General features: G+C 37.5%; 1 protein-coding gene across 5 annotated transcripts in view; it reads left to right on the top strand.

Moving 5' to 3' along the window:
- Positions 1–17,884, top strand: part of FNBP1L (formin binding protein 1 like) — a 114,666-nt gene that overhangs the window by 50,733 nt on the left and 46,049 nt on the right. For 4 of the 5 annotated variants that reach the window (XM_037162039.2, XM_037162036.2, XM_037162038.2 and 1 more), the window contains exon 2: positions 12,563–12,678. In XM_037162039.2, coding sequence (XP_037017934.1) covers positions 12,563–12,678 — 116 coding nt within the window. Of the gene's footprint in view, positions 1–3,887; positions 3,922–12,562; positions 12,679–17,884 lie in introns of those variants that run through there. The other variant, XM_053668242.1, reaches the window with a different exon arrangement.

Here is a 17,884-nt window from a genome sequence, read left to right as displayed (position 1 = left end):
GTAGATTGGCAACACACAGTATTTCTGTATCTTATGTATCATATAATTTGATTGACAAGAATAGAGAGAATTTGGATAAATAATTATTTTTAGTAGCCGCCTCTTATGTTTTAGATAGTGAATAGTATGGACTTAGGTGATACTGTCCCTTTTAATCTTGGCTAATTTTAATGGAAGTGTTAAAAAATTATTTTCTTATCTCTCTTCCTGCTTTTGATTAAGTAGTTCTTTTTTCCTGAAATACCGTTCTCTTTCCTACTTAGGTTCTGTGTTTTACCTATCTCTCAGGACTCAAGTTAAAATTTATCTGTTGATCCATAGCTAACATACTCAAAGTGAAAGATTGAGAGCTTTTCCTCTCAGCAACATAAGGATGCCTGCTTTTGCCACTTATATTCAGCATAGTGTTGGGGGTTCTACCCAGAGCAGTTATGCAGGAAAAGAAATAAAAGATTTCCCAATCTGAAAGTATCTACTGACCACAAAAGTCAGGAGGGCTTTGGGTAGAAATAAATGGTAAAAGATTTATTTAGGGCTCTTTGGATTTGCAAATTGGAAAGTCAGTGAGGCAGTGCCCAGAATGTTCTGAAGAACAGCAGCTGAGTTGTTTTCTTTTTTTATAGTAAAATTCTTATTTTTGACGATAAATCAGCCCTGCATTCTTAGCCCCTGGATTAGTTCAAAATGGTAATCAACCAGCTATCCGGTGGTCTGGATAATGGATATAAGATGATCTGGCTACTGAACATTCTTTTCTGAGTTCTTCAGAGGATTATCAGAGGATTATCTGTAGTATTTATATATATCTATATATCTCCAGGCACAATTGAAGTTAAAAACTTCTAAGTTCTTAGGCTAGTTAAAGCAAAAATGAAATTGTTTTCATTTCTGCTCTGGGTAGAACCCCCAACACTATGCTGAATATAAGTGGCAAAAGCAGGCATCCTTATGTTGCTGAGAGGAAAAGCTCTCAATCTTTCACTTTGAGTATGTTAGCTATGGATCAGGGCTCAGCCTACTTAATTTTATAATTTAGTAGCTTGACTGTAATGATTCCATTTTATTTTTTAAGTCTTGCCTCAGATAGAAGAAGTAAAGTGATCTCTGTTTGAAGATGATGCAATCTTATAGGTAAGAAACACCAAAGATTCTACAAAAAATCTTTTAGAACTAATAAACAAATTCAGTATAACTGTAGGGTACAAAATCAACATGTAAAAATCAGTTGGGCCTTTATATACTAACAATGAATAATCCAAAAGGCAATTAAGAAAACAGTCCTGTTTATAATAGCATCAAAAATAACAAAAACTTTTGATAAATAACTGATTTTGATAGGTGAAACAGTCCATCAAAAAAATCTACAAAACACGTGAAAAACACAATTAATGGAAAGCCATCCATGTTCGTGTGTTGAAAGACAATATTAAGATGATACTAGTACCCAAAGTTGATCTACAGATTCAATATAATTTAAAATCCCCATGAAATTTTTGGCAGGCTAGAAAAAAATTATTCTAAAATCCAAGGGACACTGAATAGCCAAAATAATCTTGAAAAAAGAAGAACATAATTGGAGGGCTCACTCTTTGTTATATCATACTTATTTCAAAGCTACAGTGTGATATACAGCAGAATGACCAGAATAAACCCTCACATTTATGATCATATTGTTTTGAACAAAGGTACCAAAACCATTTAATGGAATCTTCTCAACTAATGGTGCTGGGAAAACTGGATATTCACATGTAAAAGAATGAAGAGGAACCTTTTACTTCAATGTTTACAAAAATAACTCAAAATGAGCAATGAACCAAAGATCTAAGTGTATTAGCTAAAATTATAAAACTCTTAGAAGAGAATATAAAGGTAAAGTTTCATGGCATTAGATTTGGCAGTGATTTCTTGCGTTTGATGCCAAAAGTGCAGCCCATGAAGAAAATAAATTGAACTTCATCAAAATGTAAAACTTTTTATGCATTAAAGGACACTAGAATATAGTGAAAAGGCAACTGACAGAATAGGAGAAAATATTTGCAAATCATATATCTGAATAGGGAATTGCATCCAGAATATATAAATAATTCCTACAACTCAACAACAGAAAACTAGACCTTTTAAGAAGTGGGCAAGGGACTTGTGTAGACATTTCTTCAAAGAAGATCTACAAATGACCAGTAAGCACATGAAAAGATAATCAATATCACTGATCATTACAGAAATACTAATCATTACAGAAATGCTAATCAAAACGACAGTGAGACCAGTTCATACCCATTGGGTGGCTATAAGAAAAACAGAAAATAACGAGTGTTGACAAGAATGCGGAGAAATTGGAACCCTGGTGCATAGTTGGTGGGAATGTAAATGGTAATAGCAATTGAAAAAAGCAGTATGGTGGTTCCTCAAAAATTAGCCATAGCCCTGGCTGGTAGCTCAGTTGATCAGAGCATTGTCCCGATAGGCAGTTGTAGGTTTGATCTGCAGTCAGGAGCAACAAATCGATGTTCTCCACCCACACCCCCCATTGCCCCTCCCTTCTCTCTAAAATTTTAAAAAATTAACCATTATATTACCATAGGATCCAGTGATTTTACTTCTGGGTATATACCCAAAATAATTCAAAGCAAGATTTTAAAAAGACATTTCTACATCTTTGTCCATAGCATTATTCAAAATATCCAGGATGTAAAAGCAACCCAAGTGTTCATTGACAGATGAATGGCTAAGCAAAATGGTATGCACATACAGTGGAATATTATTCAGTCTTAAAAAGGAAGGAAATTCTGACACATGCTATAATATGGAAGAACCTTGAGGACATTATGCTAAGTGAAATAATCCAGTCACAAAAAGAAATAAAATACTGTATAGTTCCACTTTCATATGAAGCAACCAGTGTAGTCATGTGCCCATAAACATGCTTCAGTCAACAGTGAACCACATTTGAAATGATTTTCTTATAAGATTATAATGGAGCTGAGTGTGCTATAAGAAATAGCAGAGTATGAGGTTCAGGAGGAATTTCTTCTTTTTCCTGACCATAGCAATACCTTTGGGGCTCGGGAATAGATTCTTTCTCATTCAGAGCACCTCTATTTTGAGTGCATAGATTGCATCCCAATCAGCTACTGACCTGTTACATCCCAAAGCAGCGTGTCCCACCAGCACTGCATATTCAGAGAGTACTAGCCCTCCCAGATCTAGCTTGTTGATCTTCAGAGTACATTGCTGTAAACTCTTTGTTGAGGACTTAATCTTCTGTACTAGGATATAGGTCCATAGGGGCTACCTTAACAAGTATTAAGTGCCACTCCCACTGCAGTAAAAGCAGTCAGTGGTAGTATGGGGCCAAGCTGTTCCTGTCCTTATAATGATGTAAAACATAGGTAAAATTCCGCGCCCCCCCCCCAACAGTTCAATGCCAGAGAGAGCCCTTTCTGCTAGATAAAATTAATGGAACCAAAACCAAATTTCCACAGTCAAAATAATTGAATCCTTAATTCTGTACCCTCTCCATGTTAAATACTCCTCCCCCTTTTTATGAACACCACATAAATTCCTTAATCTGATTACTGCTCCAGCATAGCATGTAGTAGCCAAAAACATATTGCCATGACAATTCTGTGTACCTTTATGTCTCCATCTTGATTTCTTATTTTCACTGATCCTGACAGTTAGTATAGTGATCTGTGCCTTACCCAGCCAGTGTCTCCTCGATGTTTTCGGTTAATCTAGTGCACATTCCTGTTCTTGGAGCATTGTTGACAGCTTTAGTGTTCTATTTCTGATCCTGTTGGAAGGAAGCAGGGGTAGGGCTCGTGGGACAGTGTTTATAAAATAATGTCCTAGGCCTTCACATTCACTCACCACTCATTGACTTACCCAGAGCAACTTCCAGTCCTGCAAGTTCCATTCATGGTAAGTGCCCTATATAGGTGTAGCATTTTTTTATCTTTTATACTGTACTTTTATTGCACATTTTCTGTTTTAAGATATGTTTAGATATATAATACTTACCATTGTGTTATAATTGCCTGAAGTATTCAGTACAGTAACTGTTGCACAGGCTTGGAGCCTGGGAGAAACAGGTATACCGTGTTACCGAGGCTATCTCATCTAGGTTTGTGTAAGTACACCCTGACATTTACATGACAATGAAGTCACCTAATGCCACATTTCTCAGATTGTATTGCCATGGTTAAACAACACCTTGCTTTAGTCAAAACTATAGACAGAAAGTAGATTAGTGTTTGCCAGGGGCTGAAGGGAGGAGAGCATGGGGAGTTGTTTTTCAGTGGGTACAGAGATTCAGTTGTACAAGATGAAAAGGATTGTGGAGATGGATAGTCATTATGGTTGCGCAACAGTGAATATACTTAATGTCACTGAACTGTACTCTTGAAAATGGCTAAGATGGTAAATGTTATGTATATTTCATTATAATTAAAACTGATATGGCAAGGAATTAGTAAAACCTCTACAGTTTAAAATTTTAAGGGAAAAACATCTTGGTCATATGTTCACATAACTAATCAGCATCAGTAACTGTATAATACCATGTTTAGAAATGTCTTTGTTTTAACTAAGCAAACAACTGGAACTGGAACAGAATCACAGAAATGGAGATCACATGGAGGGTTATCAGTGGGAAGGGGGTGGGGGAAGAATGGAGGAAAAGGTACAGAGAATAAGAGTAATTGGTAGGTACAAAATAGGGTGAGGCTAAGAATACTACAGGAAATGGAGAAGCCAAAGAACTTATATGTACGACCCATGGACATGAACTAAGGTGGGGGGAATGCTGGTGGGAGGAGGAGTGTAGGGTGGGAGTAAAGGGGAGAAAAAAAATGGGACAACTGTAATAGCATAATCAATAAAATATACTTTAAAAAATATCTGTTTTATTGTAGCTTATGATTTGGATTTATATGTCCACTTAATTTCTGTGTTATGAAGGAGTGCTTAACTTTGAATAGCAAGTTTAAATTTTTTTAAAGAGTTTCTGTTTATTTTTATATTTAGAGAGGGGGAAGGGAGGGAGAGAGATGGAGAGAAACATTAGTGTGTGGTTGTCTTTCACACATGCCCTATTGGGAACCTGGCTTGCATGCAGCCCAGGCACGTGTTCTGACTGGCAATCGAACCTGCGACCCTTTGGTTTGCAGGCTGGTGCTCAGTTCACTGAGCCATACCAGCCAGGGCACAAGTTTAATTTTTTGATTTCAGAGTTTTAGGTTATTTTTAATGAATTAAAATATAACTTTACACACCTACAGTAGAACCCTAATCTTGACTTTATATCCCTTTTTTTAGCACATTCAGTGAAACCCTGCTGTAATGTGACAAGTGAGACCCCCAAATTTTAACCCCATAAAATACAGTATAAGCTTTGTGAAAATGTTATTGAGTTTGTTGTACTGTCAGAAAAAGCACAAAAGTAGAGATGGTGAAGAATTGTACCTAACACTTCACTGAAGATGGAATGTCCCAAGTGATCTTGTGTTTATTCATTTCCTGTCTTAATCTCTGAAGGACTTTAGCTTGTTGCTTTTTTGAGGAGATCAAGGCAGAGGACAGAAAACAATTATGTTATATTCAAATTTGTATAACCTTTCTCTTGCAGCTTTGCTTTTTCAGTGACTTTGTTAGCTTCATTAGAAACATGATATAAAAATATCCTTTTGATTTTCAGAGATGGGGTTTTGTTCCCAAAGATTTGTTGCATTTATGAAATTTTAGTTGTGTTAATTTGGGTTCTTTAAGAAATAGCCACCCAAATGGGGTTGAACATGCATTACATGCTTTAGAGCAGGTGTCCCAACCCTAGGGCCAAGGACGGTTACAGACTGGAGCTGGTTAGGAACTGGCCGCACAGCAGGAGGTGAGCTTGAATGTAATGAACTTGAATCATCACGAAACCTACCCTCACCCCATCTGTGGAAAAATTGTCTTCCACAAACTGGTCCCTGGTACCAAAAAGGTTGGGGACCGCTGCTTTAGAGGGAATACCCGTGAAAGGAAATGCAGAGGGTGCCAGAGTCAGAAAAAGCTGTGAGACCACAAGCCAAGGCTGACCTTGAGGGGGTAGAGAGGGAGGAAGAAGGAAGATTGAATAGGAGCAGCCTAGTTTGCAGTGAAAATTTAAGGAACATTTGGCAAGACTTTTGGGGAGTCCTTGAGCCAACTTCATGTGTCATTAGAATCCTTGGACTCCCTGACTATCTTTCTTTGAATCCCTGCTCTTCTCAGTCATTGTGTGGGAGCAGCCAGAGCCCTCGTCAGTTATGCTCCTTGTGGTTAGAAATTTGAGAGGCACATTCTCATAGCCTCACCTTCTTATAAGTCATTTTTCATTCTTTATATGGACTCTTTTATGACTTGCTAAATCATTGCCTTTACAAGACATGGCTCTATTAACTAAACCTTTTGTGTATTCATTCATAAACTATACTTGGAGAATTTGAAGAATTGTCTTATTTTTGTGTTGTCATGTATTTGGCATTTATTGATTTAAGTTACAAATGCAGAAGAGGAAAGGGGATCTCTTTTCTCAACCCCTAAATCTCTAACACCTTCTATATCTTTATTCTGAACTAATGGCCTTGCCCCATATTTTAATAAAAAGAATACAAATGTTCACAAGAGAATTTCCACATCTACCACTACCCAGACTACTAAGCTGTCTCTCCTGTTACTATAACTGAACTGCCCATGCTCTTAGCATAAATGAAGGGCCAACCCCTTCATTTATGCATCTCATCTCTTCAGTGCTTATTGCTTCAGTTCTCCCTCTTTCTTCATTATAATTTTCCTTTTGCATCATTCTTATTAGCATATACTCATTATTTTTTCTACATAAAGCCCACCCACACTTGATTCCACTTTTATTTTTAGCTATCATTCTTTTCTCTACTTTAAAGCAGAAATCCTTGGAAGTGGTGTCTATAATCACTGTGTCTAACTTCTCTCCTAATTTTAACCTACTTCAGTCAGGCTTTTGCCCTTATTACTTCAACAAAACTAGTTATGAAAGAAGGTATGAGATGTTGTTAATGACTTGCATATTGTTAAATCTAGTGGTCAGATTTTAGTCCTCATCTTACTTGCAGTGGCACTTGACTAAGTGGATCACTGTTTTTCTGTTTGAAAGAATATATATTCATTTGGTTTCCAAGACACCACTTTCTGGTTTTACTTATCACTCATTGGTCACTCCTTGTTAGAATCCTATTCTCAATTCTCAGAATCCCTCTCAATTTCTTGACCTCTACAGAGTGGTAACTGAGATTGCATCCAGGATCGTGTCTTAACAATATCTCTTTAGCAACACTACTTCCAATTAATTCCAGACTTATTTATTGAACTGCCTACTCAACATCTACCTGAATGTCTAAGCATATCTGCTGAAACTTAACTGTCTAAAACCCAAACTATTGCCCTGCCCTCAAACTTGTTCACTTAATTGCCCCATGTTAGTTCAAAGCAACTTTATTCTAGTCAGTGGCACACAGGATTTATGTCCTTCTTTCACAATCCATACTCAAAACCTCAGAAAATGTTGATACTTCTTTCAAAATATGTCCAAAATCTTACCACTTTTCACCACTCTGCTCCATCCACCCTGGACCAAGCCAACCTGATACTTGCTCTGGAAAATTGCGGTAAGTAGTAGCCTTTCCAAAAAGACTCCCTTGCTTTGAATTGGGGGTCCCCCCCACCCTTAATCATCGTAGAAGCCAGAGAGATCTGTTTAAAGATTTAAGTCATATTATGTCAGGCTCAAAATCCTCCATTGTGTTTTCATCTCACTCAGGGTTAAAGCCAAGGTCTTTGGTCCTTATGGTGAAAGATGAGGCATGTGCAATCTTTTTTCTGATGCCACACAACTCCATTTCAGCTTCTAGTACTCTTTCCTTCTGCTGGCTAGTAGCTTGCTAGTGAGCTTCCTGGACTTTTGGAATACATCAAGCATATGCAGACTCAGGGTCTTAAACAAAACATTTTTTAAACAGCTAAACCTGAAACTGTGCTAGTTCTTCAGGTAAGCAGGTGTCCTAGGAGTGTAGACAGGTTATCAAAAGTAATAGGAAAGTAGAATAAAAGTACATAGATGTTTATGGTAAAATGAGAGTTGGAGAATGAGAAATTAACCTCTTGGTTGCTTCTCCTTTAGTGAAGTAGGAGAACTAGACTATTAGTTGAGAGTGAGATGAATAGAAGGTGGTGTAAGTTTAAAATGAAAGAAGTTAAGAGATAGTTGGCTAGGATATTGGGAGAGTAAAGGGCTTCAGGCTAAGTAGTGATAAAACCTCTTAGATTAATAGGCACAGATTTCAAAATATGAACAGTCATTGTGGTTCATCTGTCCTTCTGTTTTTTCTTCCTTCATCCCTCCCTCCCTTTTTTCTTTTCACTGTCAGCAGCATGGGAAGTGGTTGGTGAACGTAAAAATGGGGCTGAAATTTGGCAAAGCGAGAGAAGGCAAGGGCAGTGAGGCTGTTTTCAGAAAGTGATCACAATGCTGCCTCATGGAGTCCAAGCTGTATAAAGATGGAAATGAAGACGGGCGAGGAATAGTAATAATGTGTCAGGATCAGTGGATTGAGGTCTGTGTGGGGTCAAAAAATTTTTGGCTTTGGGGTATTGGAGTGAGTTGACAGATGGGGCTAGCCATCTGAGAATGAGATTCTTGAAATTTATTGGGAGGAGGGAGTCTTGTAGTCGTTACTAATGACTGTGGAAATGACCACAGGAGTGAATTGCTGAGATGTAGAGAGTAGAGGAGAAAGTTATAAGAAGGGAAGCAAAAGAATATGCAGTATTGGAAGGATCATCTGGAAAGAATTTGAAGTCACTAAGAGCTTAATTTGGAACTTAATTAAATTTTTAATAAAAAATTAATATTCAAGTGAGCTTCTTAAATATACAAATTTTCATCTGTCTTAAAAATAAAACCACGAGGAAACATGCAAATAATTAAGTTGACTTTTTAAAAACTTAACATTTCCTCAATTTACTTTGGAGATAGATGTTATTGACCCCGAGTTATAAATTGATTTCTTAGTTCCTTGAGATTAAAATACATACAAATTTCTGCAATCCCATATGAATCAAAGAATGAGAAAAGTAATTCGTGCTAGATCTTAAAAATGTTTTTGGCAGGTCTTTGGTATTCAGAAATGCTGGAGAAACTTCGGCAGAAAAGCAGAGCCATAGATTAAGACCAAACTAGGACAGCAAAGTCACTATTCTGCTTTTTAGTGAAGAAAGTCTTTTTTTAAGCAGTTGTGACCCTTGGTGCTTTACCAAAAATACTTTATTGGGACCTCATTTGGATGCAAGGCTGTTGTCAAAGTAATTAGAGACACAAGGATTGAATATTAAACAGTGACTTCTTAAAAAGTACATTTTATGATACATAAAATAGTTATTTTTTATGCCAGCTTTAATTTAAAATGTTTTTCTTGTGATCCCAAACGAATAAGGTAAAGTAATTTTAAACATTTTGCAAATTAAAAAAAATTTTAAGGAATCAATAAGAGCTTTATTAAATTTAAATATGTGATGATAAAATGGAGGATATACAAGGTCTATCTAGAAGATATCCAGCCATGTAATATGAAAAATAGAGCTACTTATTGAAGCAGAGACAAGATACAAGAAACATTGTACATGGGACAGTGATGCCTCAGTCCCTTTCAAAGTAGGTGGACCTCACACTATTTTCTAAATCACCATCAGCTGCTTTGTCATATTTTTCTGAATCTCCTCAATGGTCTGAAATCTCTTCCCTTTCAAAGGTGATTCTAGTTTTAGGAAAAGCCAGAAGTCACAGGGTACCAAATCTGGGCTGTAGGGAGCTGAGTCACTTGGATAATCTGATGTTTCACCAAAAATCTCTGCACAAGACGTGATGCATGACCAGGTGCATTGTCATGATGAAACTGCCAGTCACCAGTTGCCCATAGCTCTGGCCTTCTGAATCATCCGAACAGTTTCTGCAGAGGAATGTTCAAGCTTAATGTAAAATTTGATGCAGATTCGGTGCTGTACTGAGTCAGTCATTGTGAATGTGATGGCCACACAGCACACATGCTCGCTCAATGATGTCTACCTCCCCCACTGATTAGTACAGTGAAGTCATCATTGTCCATGCATGTCCACTCTCCTTGGTTGCCAGGTTGCATCTATGTGGTGCAAACTGTTATTATGTTAACAGTGGCTGGACTATTTCCGGACAGATTTTGTATTTCACAGAAGCTGTGTTAAGAATGAATGTGTTGAAAAAGGAAGGAAGGGGATGATTAAGGCAAGGAAATGGAAGGAGTTGGACTCCGATAGTAATCTAGAATAAATCCATAGAAATAAGAGCAGTGTGGAAGGCAGAGAGAGAACAGGGAAGTGAGGATAAATTTCCTATTTTGATGACTTAATGTAATTTATATCTGTTTTTAGAGTATATTTTATTGATTACACTATTACAGTTGTCCTATTTTTTCTCTCCTTTATTCCCCTCCACCCTGCACCCCCTTGCCTCCAGCATTCCCCACCCCCTTTAGTTCATATTCATGGGTCACACATATAAGTTCTTTGGCGTCTCCATTTCCTATACTATTCTTAATCTCCCACTGTCTATTTTCTACCTACCATTTATGCTACTCATTCCCTGTACCTTTTCCTTCCATTCTCTCCCTCCCCTTCCCCAATGATAACCATCCATGTGATCTCCATTTCTGTGATTCTGTTCCTGTTCTAGTTGTTTGTTTAGCCTGTTTTTTTGTTGTTGTTTTTAGGTTCAGTTGTTGATAGTTGTGATTTTGTTGTCTATTTACTGTTCATAGTTTTGATCTTCTTTTTTTTAGATAAGTCCCTTTAACATTTCATATAATAAGGGTGATGATGAACTCCTTTAACTTAGTTGTATTTGGGAAGCAATTTATCTGCCCTTTCATTGCAAATGATAGATAGCTTTGCTGGGTAGAGCAATCTTGAATGTAGGTCCCTGCCTTTTCTGACTTTGAATACTTCTTTCCAGCCCCTTCTTGCCTTCAAGGTTTCTTTGGAGAAATCAGCTGATGCTCTTACAGGAACTCCTTTGTATGTAACCATCTCCTTTTCTCTTGCTGCTTTTAAGATTCTCTCCTTATCTTTGATGTTGGGTAATGTAATTATGTTGTGCCTTGGTGTGTGCTTCCTTGGGTCCAGCTTAGTTGAGCTTTTATATATTTGTTATGGTGACCAACTCTAAAAATAGTTTTTGGACTGTTAATATATAGATACAGTCCCAGGGTCTATTTAGTGGATTTATACCATGGATTTTTTTTTTAAAGCCTCCTCCTAGGCTATGTTTCCATTGGGGTGTGTGTGTGTGTGTGTGTGTGTGTGTGTGTGTGTGTGTAAGTGTGAGAGAGAGAGAGACAGAGACAGACAGACATTGATGTGACAGGGAAACATCGATTGGTTTTCAGCCATACACACCTGACTGGGGATCAAACCCGAAGTGCCGGTATGTGATCTGGAATCAAACCTGCAACCCGTTGGTGTGCTGGATGATGCTCCAATTAACTGAGCCATCCAGCCAGGGCCATGGATGATTTTGAGTACTAAAATAATAGGAATGACATTTAAGTTTTTAAAGCAGCCAAATACAGGTGTTTTATATAAAATTCTTCAGATAATTTAATTTTTTCTTTGGGAATCCTCAAAGAGCTTGAAGAAGACCTCTAGGGGATTATGTGAATTTGGAGCAATGTATTCTTAACTTAATTTGGAAAGTGATTAATTTAAACTTAAGGGATAGGAAATGATGATTTCTCAAGCAACAGGTAGAGCGAAATATGTATATTTTTTGAGAATTGAAAGAGCCTTGTTGGACAGTATGTTCGTATTTTGTGTACTGCATTTCAGAACACTTAATGATGTTACCATAGTCCTGTACAGGTGGGTGATGGGATTCCCATTTTAAGATGAAAAAGTTTCAAACAGCCTTGGTAACTTGCCCAAGGTCAGACATTGGGAAAATGCAGAACCCAGAATATGAATCCAGTTATATTTGATTCTGTTTAGCCAAACAAATCTTCATTGAGTGCTTGCTGTGGTGCCAGGCATACATGGTGCTTATGGCTTGGCAACTCAGAGTTGAATAATGTGTGGTTCAATATAGTATGGCCCTCAATATAGTATAGCAAGTGAATAGGATCATAATTTTTAGGGAGCTTTGGGGACCTGGACCATTTCTTCTAGTCTGTGAGTTTAAGGCCATTTTCTGGAGGACCATTGATCTGAACTGAATCTCAAAGGTGGGTTAAGAGTTAATTGGAAAAAGGTGACTGGGGAAGGGTGTTGCAGCCAGGGAGGACTACAGGTGTAAAGTAACCTAATTTATGGCGATGAACGTATTTCTGTGTAGGTCTTAAAGGATGCTGTGGATGGGGACTAGCAGAAGAGCCTAGGTTTTTTCTCATACTTCATTGCCTCTCTGGACAAATATTAGAAATTGGTTAAAGCATTTGTAGATATAATTCGACTTTTCAATGTACTTTTACTTTCCTTTTTTTAGGATCAGTTCGACAGCTTAGACAAGCATACACAGTGGGGAATTGACTTCTTGGAAAGATATGCCAAATTTGTTAAAGAGAGGATAGAAATCGAACAGAACTATGCGAAACAATTGAGGTAAGTTAATTTTTTTCCCCAATTCTCAGAAGTGAAATTACATGTTTAAATAAATAGTTGGATGTTAGGTAAATGTGTTATACTATAGGTTAAATTCTGTTTCATTAAATCACAAGTAGCTTTCATTCCAGAGAGATAATGAAAATACTAAAATCAGAGCAAAATGCTAGGGAAAAGAAATACCTGAGTATAAATTCTATACTTTACATTATATTCCTTTGTAGTTTTTTGCTTTAGTAATCTTTCTAAAGCACTGAAGATTTCTCAGTTTCTCATTTCTTCTATGACTTAGAAATTGAGTGTGCTAAATTGATAAAATTGTATGTTATTGGTGAAAGTGATTTTGCAATGTTACAAAAGTTTGAAAAGGAAAATTTTAGTCTTAAAACAAATGGAATTAGTCTTAAGATTTTGTTCAAGCAGAAAATCATTGTTAGGCTACAACTTGACAAGTAGTTTTGCTGGAACTTATTCAATAAAAATGGTACTTAATGTTTGAAGCCTGGGCACCAATCAAGCTAAGGTTCTAGGGACGGGGTTAGGATTCTTTATATTGCAGATGACACAGAATCCACCCTAAACAGGCCCAGATGACTAAAAACTCTAGGCATATTTTGATTCTGGGGGCAAAATGTGTTCAAGCTCCATTTCTGGATTCTGCTTCTCCTTGTTGCCTTTTTCCTCAGGATCCTTCCATTCAGTAGCATCCTTTCTGATCTCTTAGCTCTAGATTTCGTATTTTTATACTTTCACATTCTGGGGAAGAATGATGGTTTTATCTGTTGTGCATTTGGGGTCAGGGGAGAAAGGACAGGGAGGGGGGAAGGAAAAAAGTGAAAGAAGGAAGAGGAAGGGAACAAAAGGAAAGCAGAGTGCAAGCTTGTATCAGCTTTTCTCCAGAAATCCCCCAAAAGCTCTCTTTGTTGTGATGACCCTGTTTAGGTCACGGGCTTATCTTGAACAGTTCACCAATGTGAGAAGAATTAGAATGCCTTAGAGCTGATGATTGGGAAGGAGTAGTTATCCAAATGAAATTTAAGGTAGTAGATTGCAGAAGAAAGGGCTGGGATAGTTGAATGATAAACCACATGTGCCCACTACAATAGTAGTGGTTTGTACAATCAGCTGACTGGGTACAGGGATGGAATTAGATAAGTATGATGGCTAGATTATTTATAATATTTTTATAGTGATACACATACCGTTACTATGACATTTACTGAAAGAATGGCATCATGCTAATTTTCTCATCCATTTGTCATCTTTTTTTAAGCTGTTATTTTCTACTTGAGGATATAAATGAGACCTTATTAGTATATTAATAATAGTGATGATATTTCATTTGTCCAGAAGTTACAATCTGCAAACTTTACCCCTTAAGAAATCTAGAAGTACTAAGGACCTCTGAAAACTTAAAATAGCAATCAAAATTATATTCATATGTGGACAACAAAAAATTTTCCTCATTTATTTTTAAATTTGGTCTCAATTCTAGAACATTAAATTCTTTGAATTACAAGTTTTCCAATAGAAATGAGAACAGAAATGCTATAGGCAATACAGTGATGGCAGCAAAATGGCAAACAATAAAGGAAAAGACTAAAATACTACAAAAAACATTTTAAAAAGTTTCTGGTCACTAAGTATCTTGACACTAAGGGAAAAAATACTATGGAATATGCAGTTTACATAAATCAGGTGTACTAGTGTATTTAAATTTAAAAGGCCATTTATTCCATTAGTGTAAAAAGCAAGTTGTAGAACTAAATGTATAGCAAATCTCCTTGCTTACTCTAGTTTGTGTGTACAACTATGTATCAAATTTGTATGTATTCTGAAGAGGTCCAGAAAGATACACCCAAACTGTTTTATAGCAATTACCCCTGGGGAATAGGGAGGGGGGGTGGCAAGGGAAGGAACTTTTTTAGTTACACTTTCGAATTATTAAAGTCTTTTCAACAATTACATATTCTTTTTATAGTTTAAAACATTTTTAAGCAAAGAATGTGGTATACTTTAAAAGAGAATCTTGTAACAAATTATAAAATAGAAATTGGTCATTTTTAAGGTGAATTCAGCAGTCTGGAATATTTAACTGTTCAGAATAACTCAGACCTCAAGAGCTTCAGAATAGCCAAGGTTTTACCAAAGTAAGAGCACTGTAATTAAATGGCAGGCATGTTTGCCTTTCTGTTTCTTGACTGATAATAATCTTTATAATTTTCACTTACTTGCAAAAAGAGATTTGAACACTGTTTCACTGAAGCAAAAGTGGCAAGAACCCATAATTATATGATATGTAGAATATAATTTTGCAGTGAGAAAGTAGAGTTCATTATGTACAGATGCTCTAGAATAGTGATTTGCATCTTTTTTTCTGTCCCAGCATCCTAATAATGGCTCTCACTTGCAATTATTCTTTTTTTAATATATTTTATTGATTATGCCATTACAGTTGTTCTATTCCCTCCCTTCATTCCCCTCCACCCTGCACACCCCCTCCCCCACCAGTCCCCCCCTTTAGTTTATGACCACGTATCTCAAAGTTCTTTAGATTCTATATTTCCCATACTATTCTTGCCCTCCCCCCTATCTATTTTCTACTTACCATCTATGCTACTTATTTTCTGCACCTTCTTCCCCCTTCTCCTTCTCCCATTCCCCTGTTGCTAACCTTCCATGTGATCTCCATTTCTATGGTTCTGTTCCTGATCTGTCTTCTTAGTTTGCTTTCGTTTTAGGTGTGGTTCTTAATAACTGTGAGTTTGCTGTCCTTTCACTGTTCATCTTTTTTATCTTCTTTTTCTTAGGTAAGTCCCTTTAACGTTTCATATAATAAGGGCTTGGTGATGATGAACTCCTTGAATTTGATCTTATCTCTGAGAAGCACTTTATCTGCCCTTCCATTCTAAATGAAAGCTTTGCTGGATAGAGCAATCTTGGTTGTAGGTCTTTGGATTTCATGACTTGGAATACTTCTTTCCAGCCCCTTTTTGCCCGTAAGGTCTCTTTTGAGGAATCCACTGACAGTCTGATGGGAACTCCTTTGTAGGTGACTGTCCCCTTATCTCTTGCTGCTTCTAGAATTCTCTCCTTCATTTTAATCTTGGGTAATGTAATGATGATGTGCCTTGGTGTGTTCCTTCTTGGGTCCAACTTCTTTGGGACTCTCTGAGCTTCCTGGATTTTCTGGAAGTCTATTTCCTTTGCCAGAATGGGGAAGTTCTCCTTTATTATTTGTTCAAATAAGTTTTCCACTTGTGGCTGTTCCTCTTCCCCTTCTGGTACCAGTATAATTTGGACGTTGGAGCATTTAAAGATGTCCTGGAGGTTCCTAAGCCTCTCCTCCTTTTTTTGAATTCTTGTTTCTTCATATTTTTCTGTTTGGTTATTTTTTTCTTCGTTATGGTCCACTCCCTTGATTTGAGTCCCAGTTTCCTTTCCATTACTATTGGTTTCCTGTTCATTTCCCTTCATTTCAATTAGTTTAGCCTTCATATGTTCCTCTAATTTGTGAGTAAAATCAACCAGTTTTTTGAGCATCCTGATCCCCAGTGTTTTGAACTGTGCATCTGAAAGTTTGGCTATTTCTTCATCGCTTAGATTTATGGGCTCTGGGGCTCTGAGTTGTTCTTGAGCCATGTTTTGCTCTATTTGCGCCTGTTAGGTATGAGGAGAGGAGCCTTAAGTGTTTACCAGGGTAGGGCCACCCAGTTCACTGGTTTGTGACACTGTATGTGGGGGCGGGTCAGAGAGGGACAATGGAGGTCCCCTTTGCTGCTTCCCGCCGCTGGGGCCTGCTCAGTCCGTCTCACTGCTGGCTCCTTCACCGGTTTATCTGCGCACAAATGTGTGGCCGAGGTCAGCCCTCAGTGGGTCTGCTGGCTTCTCCACACCTGGGATCTGCCCACGGCTGCTGGCGCGTGCCTGGGTCTCGTGCCCAGGTTGTCTGGTGGATCTTTCCTGCCCGACCCCGCTCTGCTGCTGGCTCTGCCCCTCTTACCAATTTGGCTGAAGGGTTCGTTGTTGTCAGACTTCCATATAGTTCAATGTTCTGTGGTTTGGCTGGCTGCGTTTTTGTTGCTAAAACTTTGTTGTTTTTAAACTTGGTTGTGCGAGAAGGCACAGTGTGTCCACCTACGCCTCCATCTTGGCGGAAGTCTTCACTTGCAGTTATTCTTAACAAGGGTAGGGTCTATTGGAAGAAGTTGAGGAATTCCAATAAGGAGTAATTGGGAAGAGCCATGTCAAATATAACTTCAAACCACCTATTCTCTCTTCTCACACTATGTTGAGATCTGCTACTTCACATGAACACTTAGTAAATGATTAGATTATCAGCTGCTCTTTATAGTATCTGTTTTGTCCAAAGGGAAGAGGTTATCCTTGTTTACTTCCTCTTCTCTGTTAGGAAAAATTCTTTTGGTTGACTCTCTCTTGTTTATGCTACTGCAGAAGACAATTTCTTTCATATAATAGGCAGCTTTTCCCCCCTCCTAAATAGTAACTGTATTCACAGTGTTAAACACTACATTTTAAACATACAAGGTATGACAAAAGTAGGCTTACATTTGTGGGTAAGCAAAACACAGCACTTATTCTTTTTTAAAAATTCTCACCCAAGGACCTTCTTACTGATTCAGAGGGGTGGGGGGAAGGAAGGGAGAAAAACATTCATTTGTTACCTTTAGTATGCGCTCTAATGGAGGATTGAACCCACATCCCTCCAGTTTACAGAACAGTGCTCTAACCAACTGAGCTATACTGGCCAGGGCAAGTCATTCTTTTAATAATTTATAATTTTGTCTTTGTATGGCAGAACTTAACTAAAATTTCTAAGTTAAAAAAAAGCAGCTCTATGTACATGATAGATGTAAATTGTTTTCCTAGTAAAAATAATTATAGTATTAAGTTCTATCATAGAGATTGTTACGTGTAATTATATTACCCTACTTCCCCTGCCAAGATCAGTTGTATTTGGTTCAAATGTCACACTGTGGTATACTGGAAGAGAAATAGACTGGGTGATAGGAGGCTGATAGGCTACTCTTAACCACAGCCAAAATCTCTCCAAATACTTTGGATCTTAAATTCAGTTCTGTACCCTTGCCAGGCCTGGCAACATAGCTAGTACCTCTAGAACTGAGTGAATATAAATTGAGTGAGTAAATAATTGAAAGATTTGTGTTTTGGTTTAGTTTAGAAA

This window comes from Artibeus jamaicensis, unplaced genomic scaffold (genome assembly GCF_021234435.1).
Source record: "Artibeus jamaicensis isolate MK-2021 breed Jamaican fruit bat unplaced genomic scaffold, CSHL_Jam_final contig_482, whole genome shotgun sequence".
Taxonomy (NCBI): domain Eukaryota; kingdom Metazoa; phylum Chordata; class Mammalia; order Chiroptera; family Phyllostomidae; genus Artibeus; species Artibeus jamaicensis.
The sequence above is the reverse complement of the archived record's forward strand: the minus strand, read 5'-3'. Positions and strand labels throughout refer to the sequence as shown.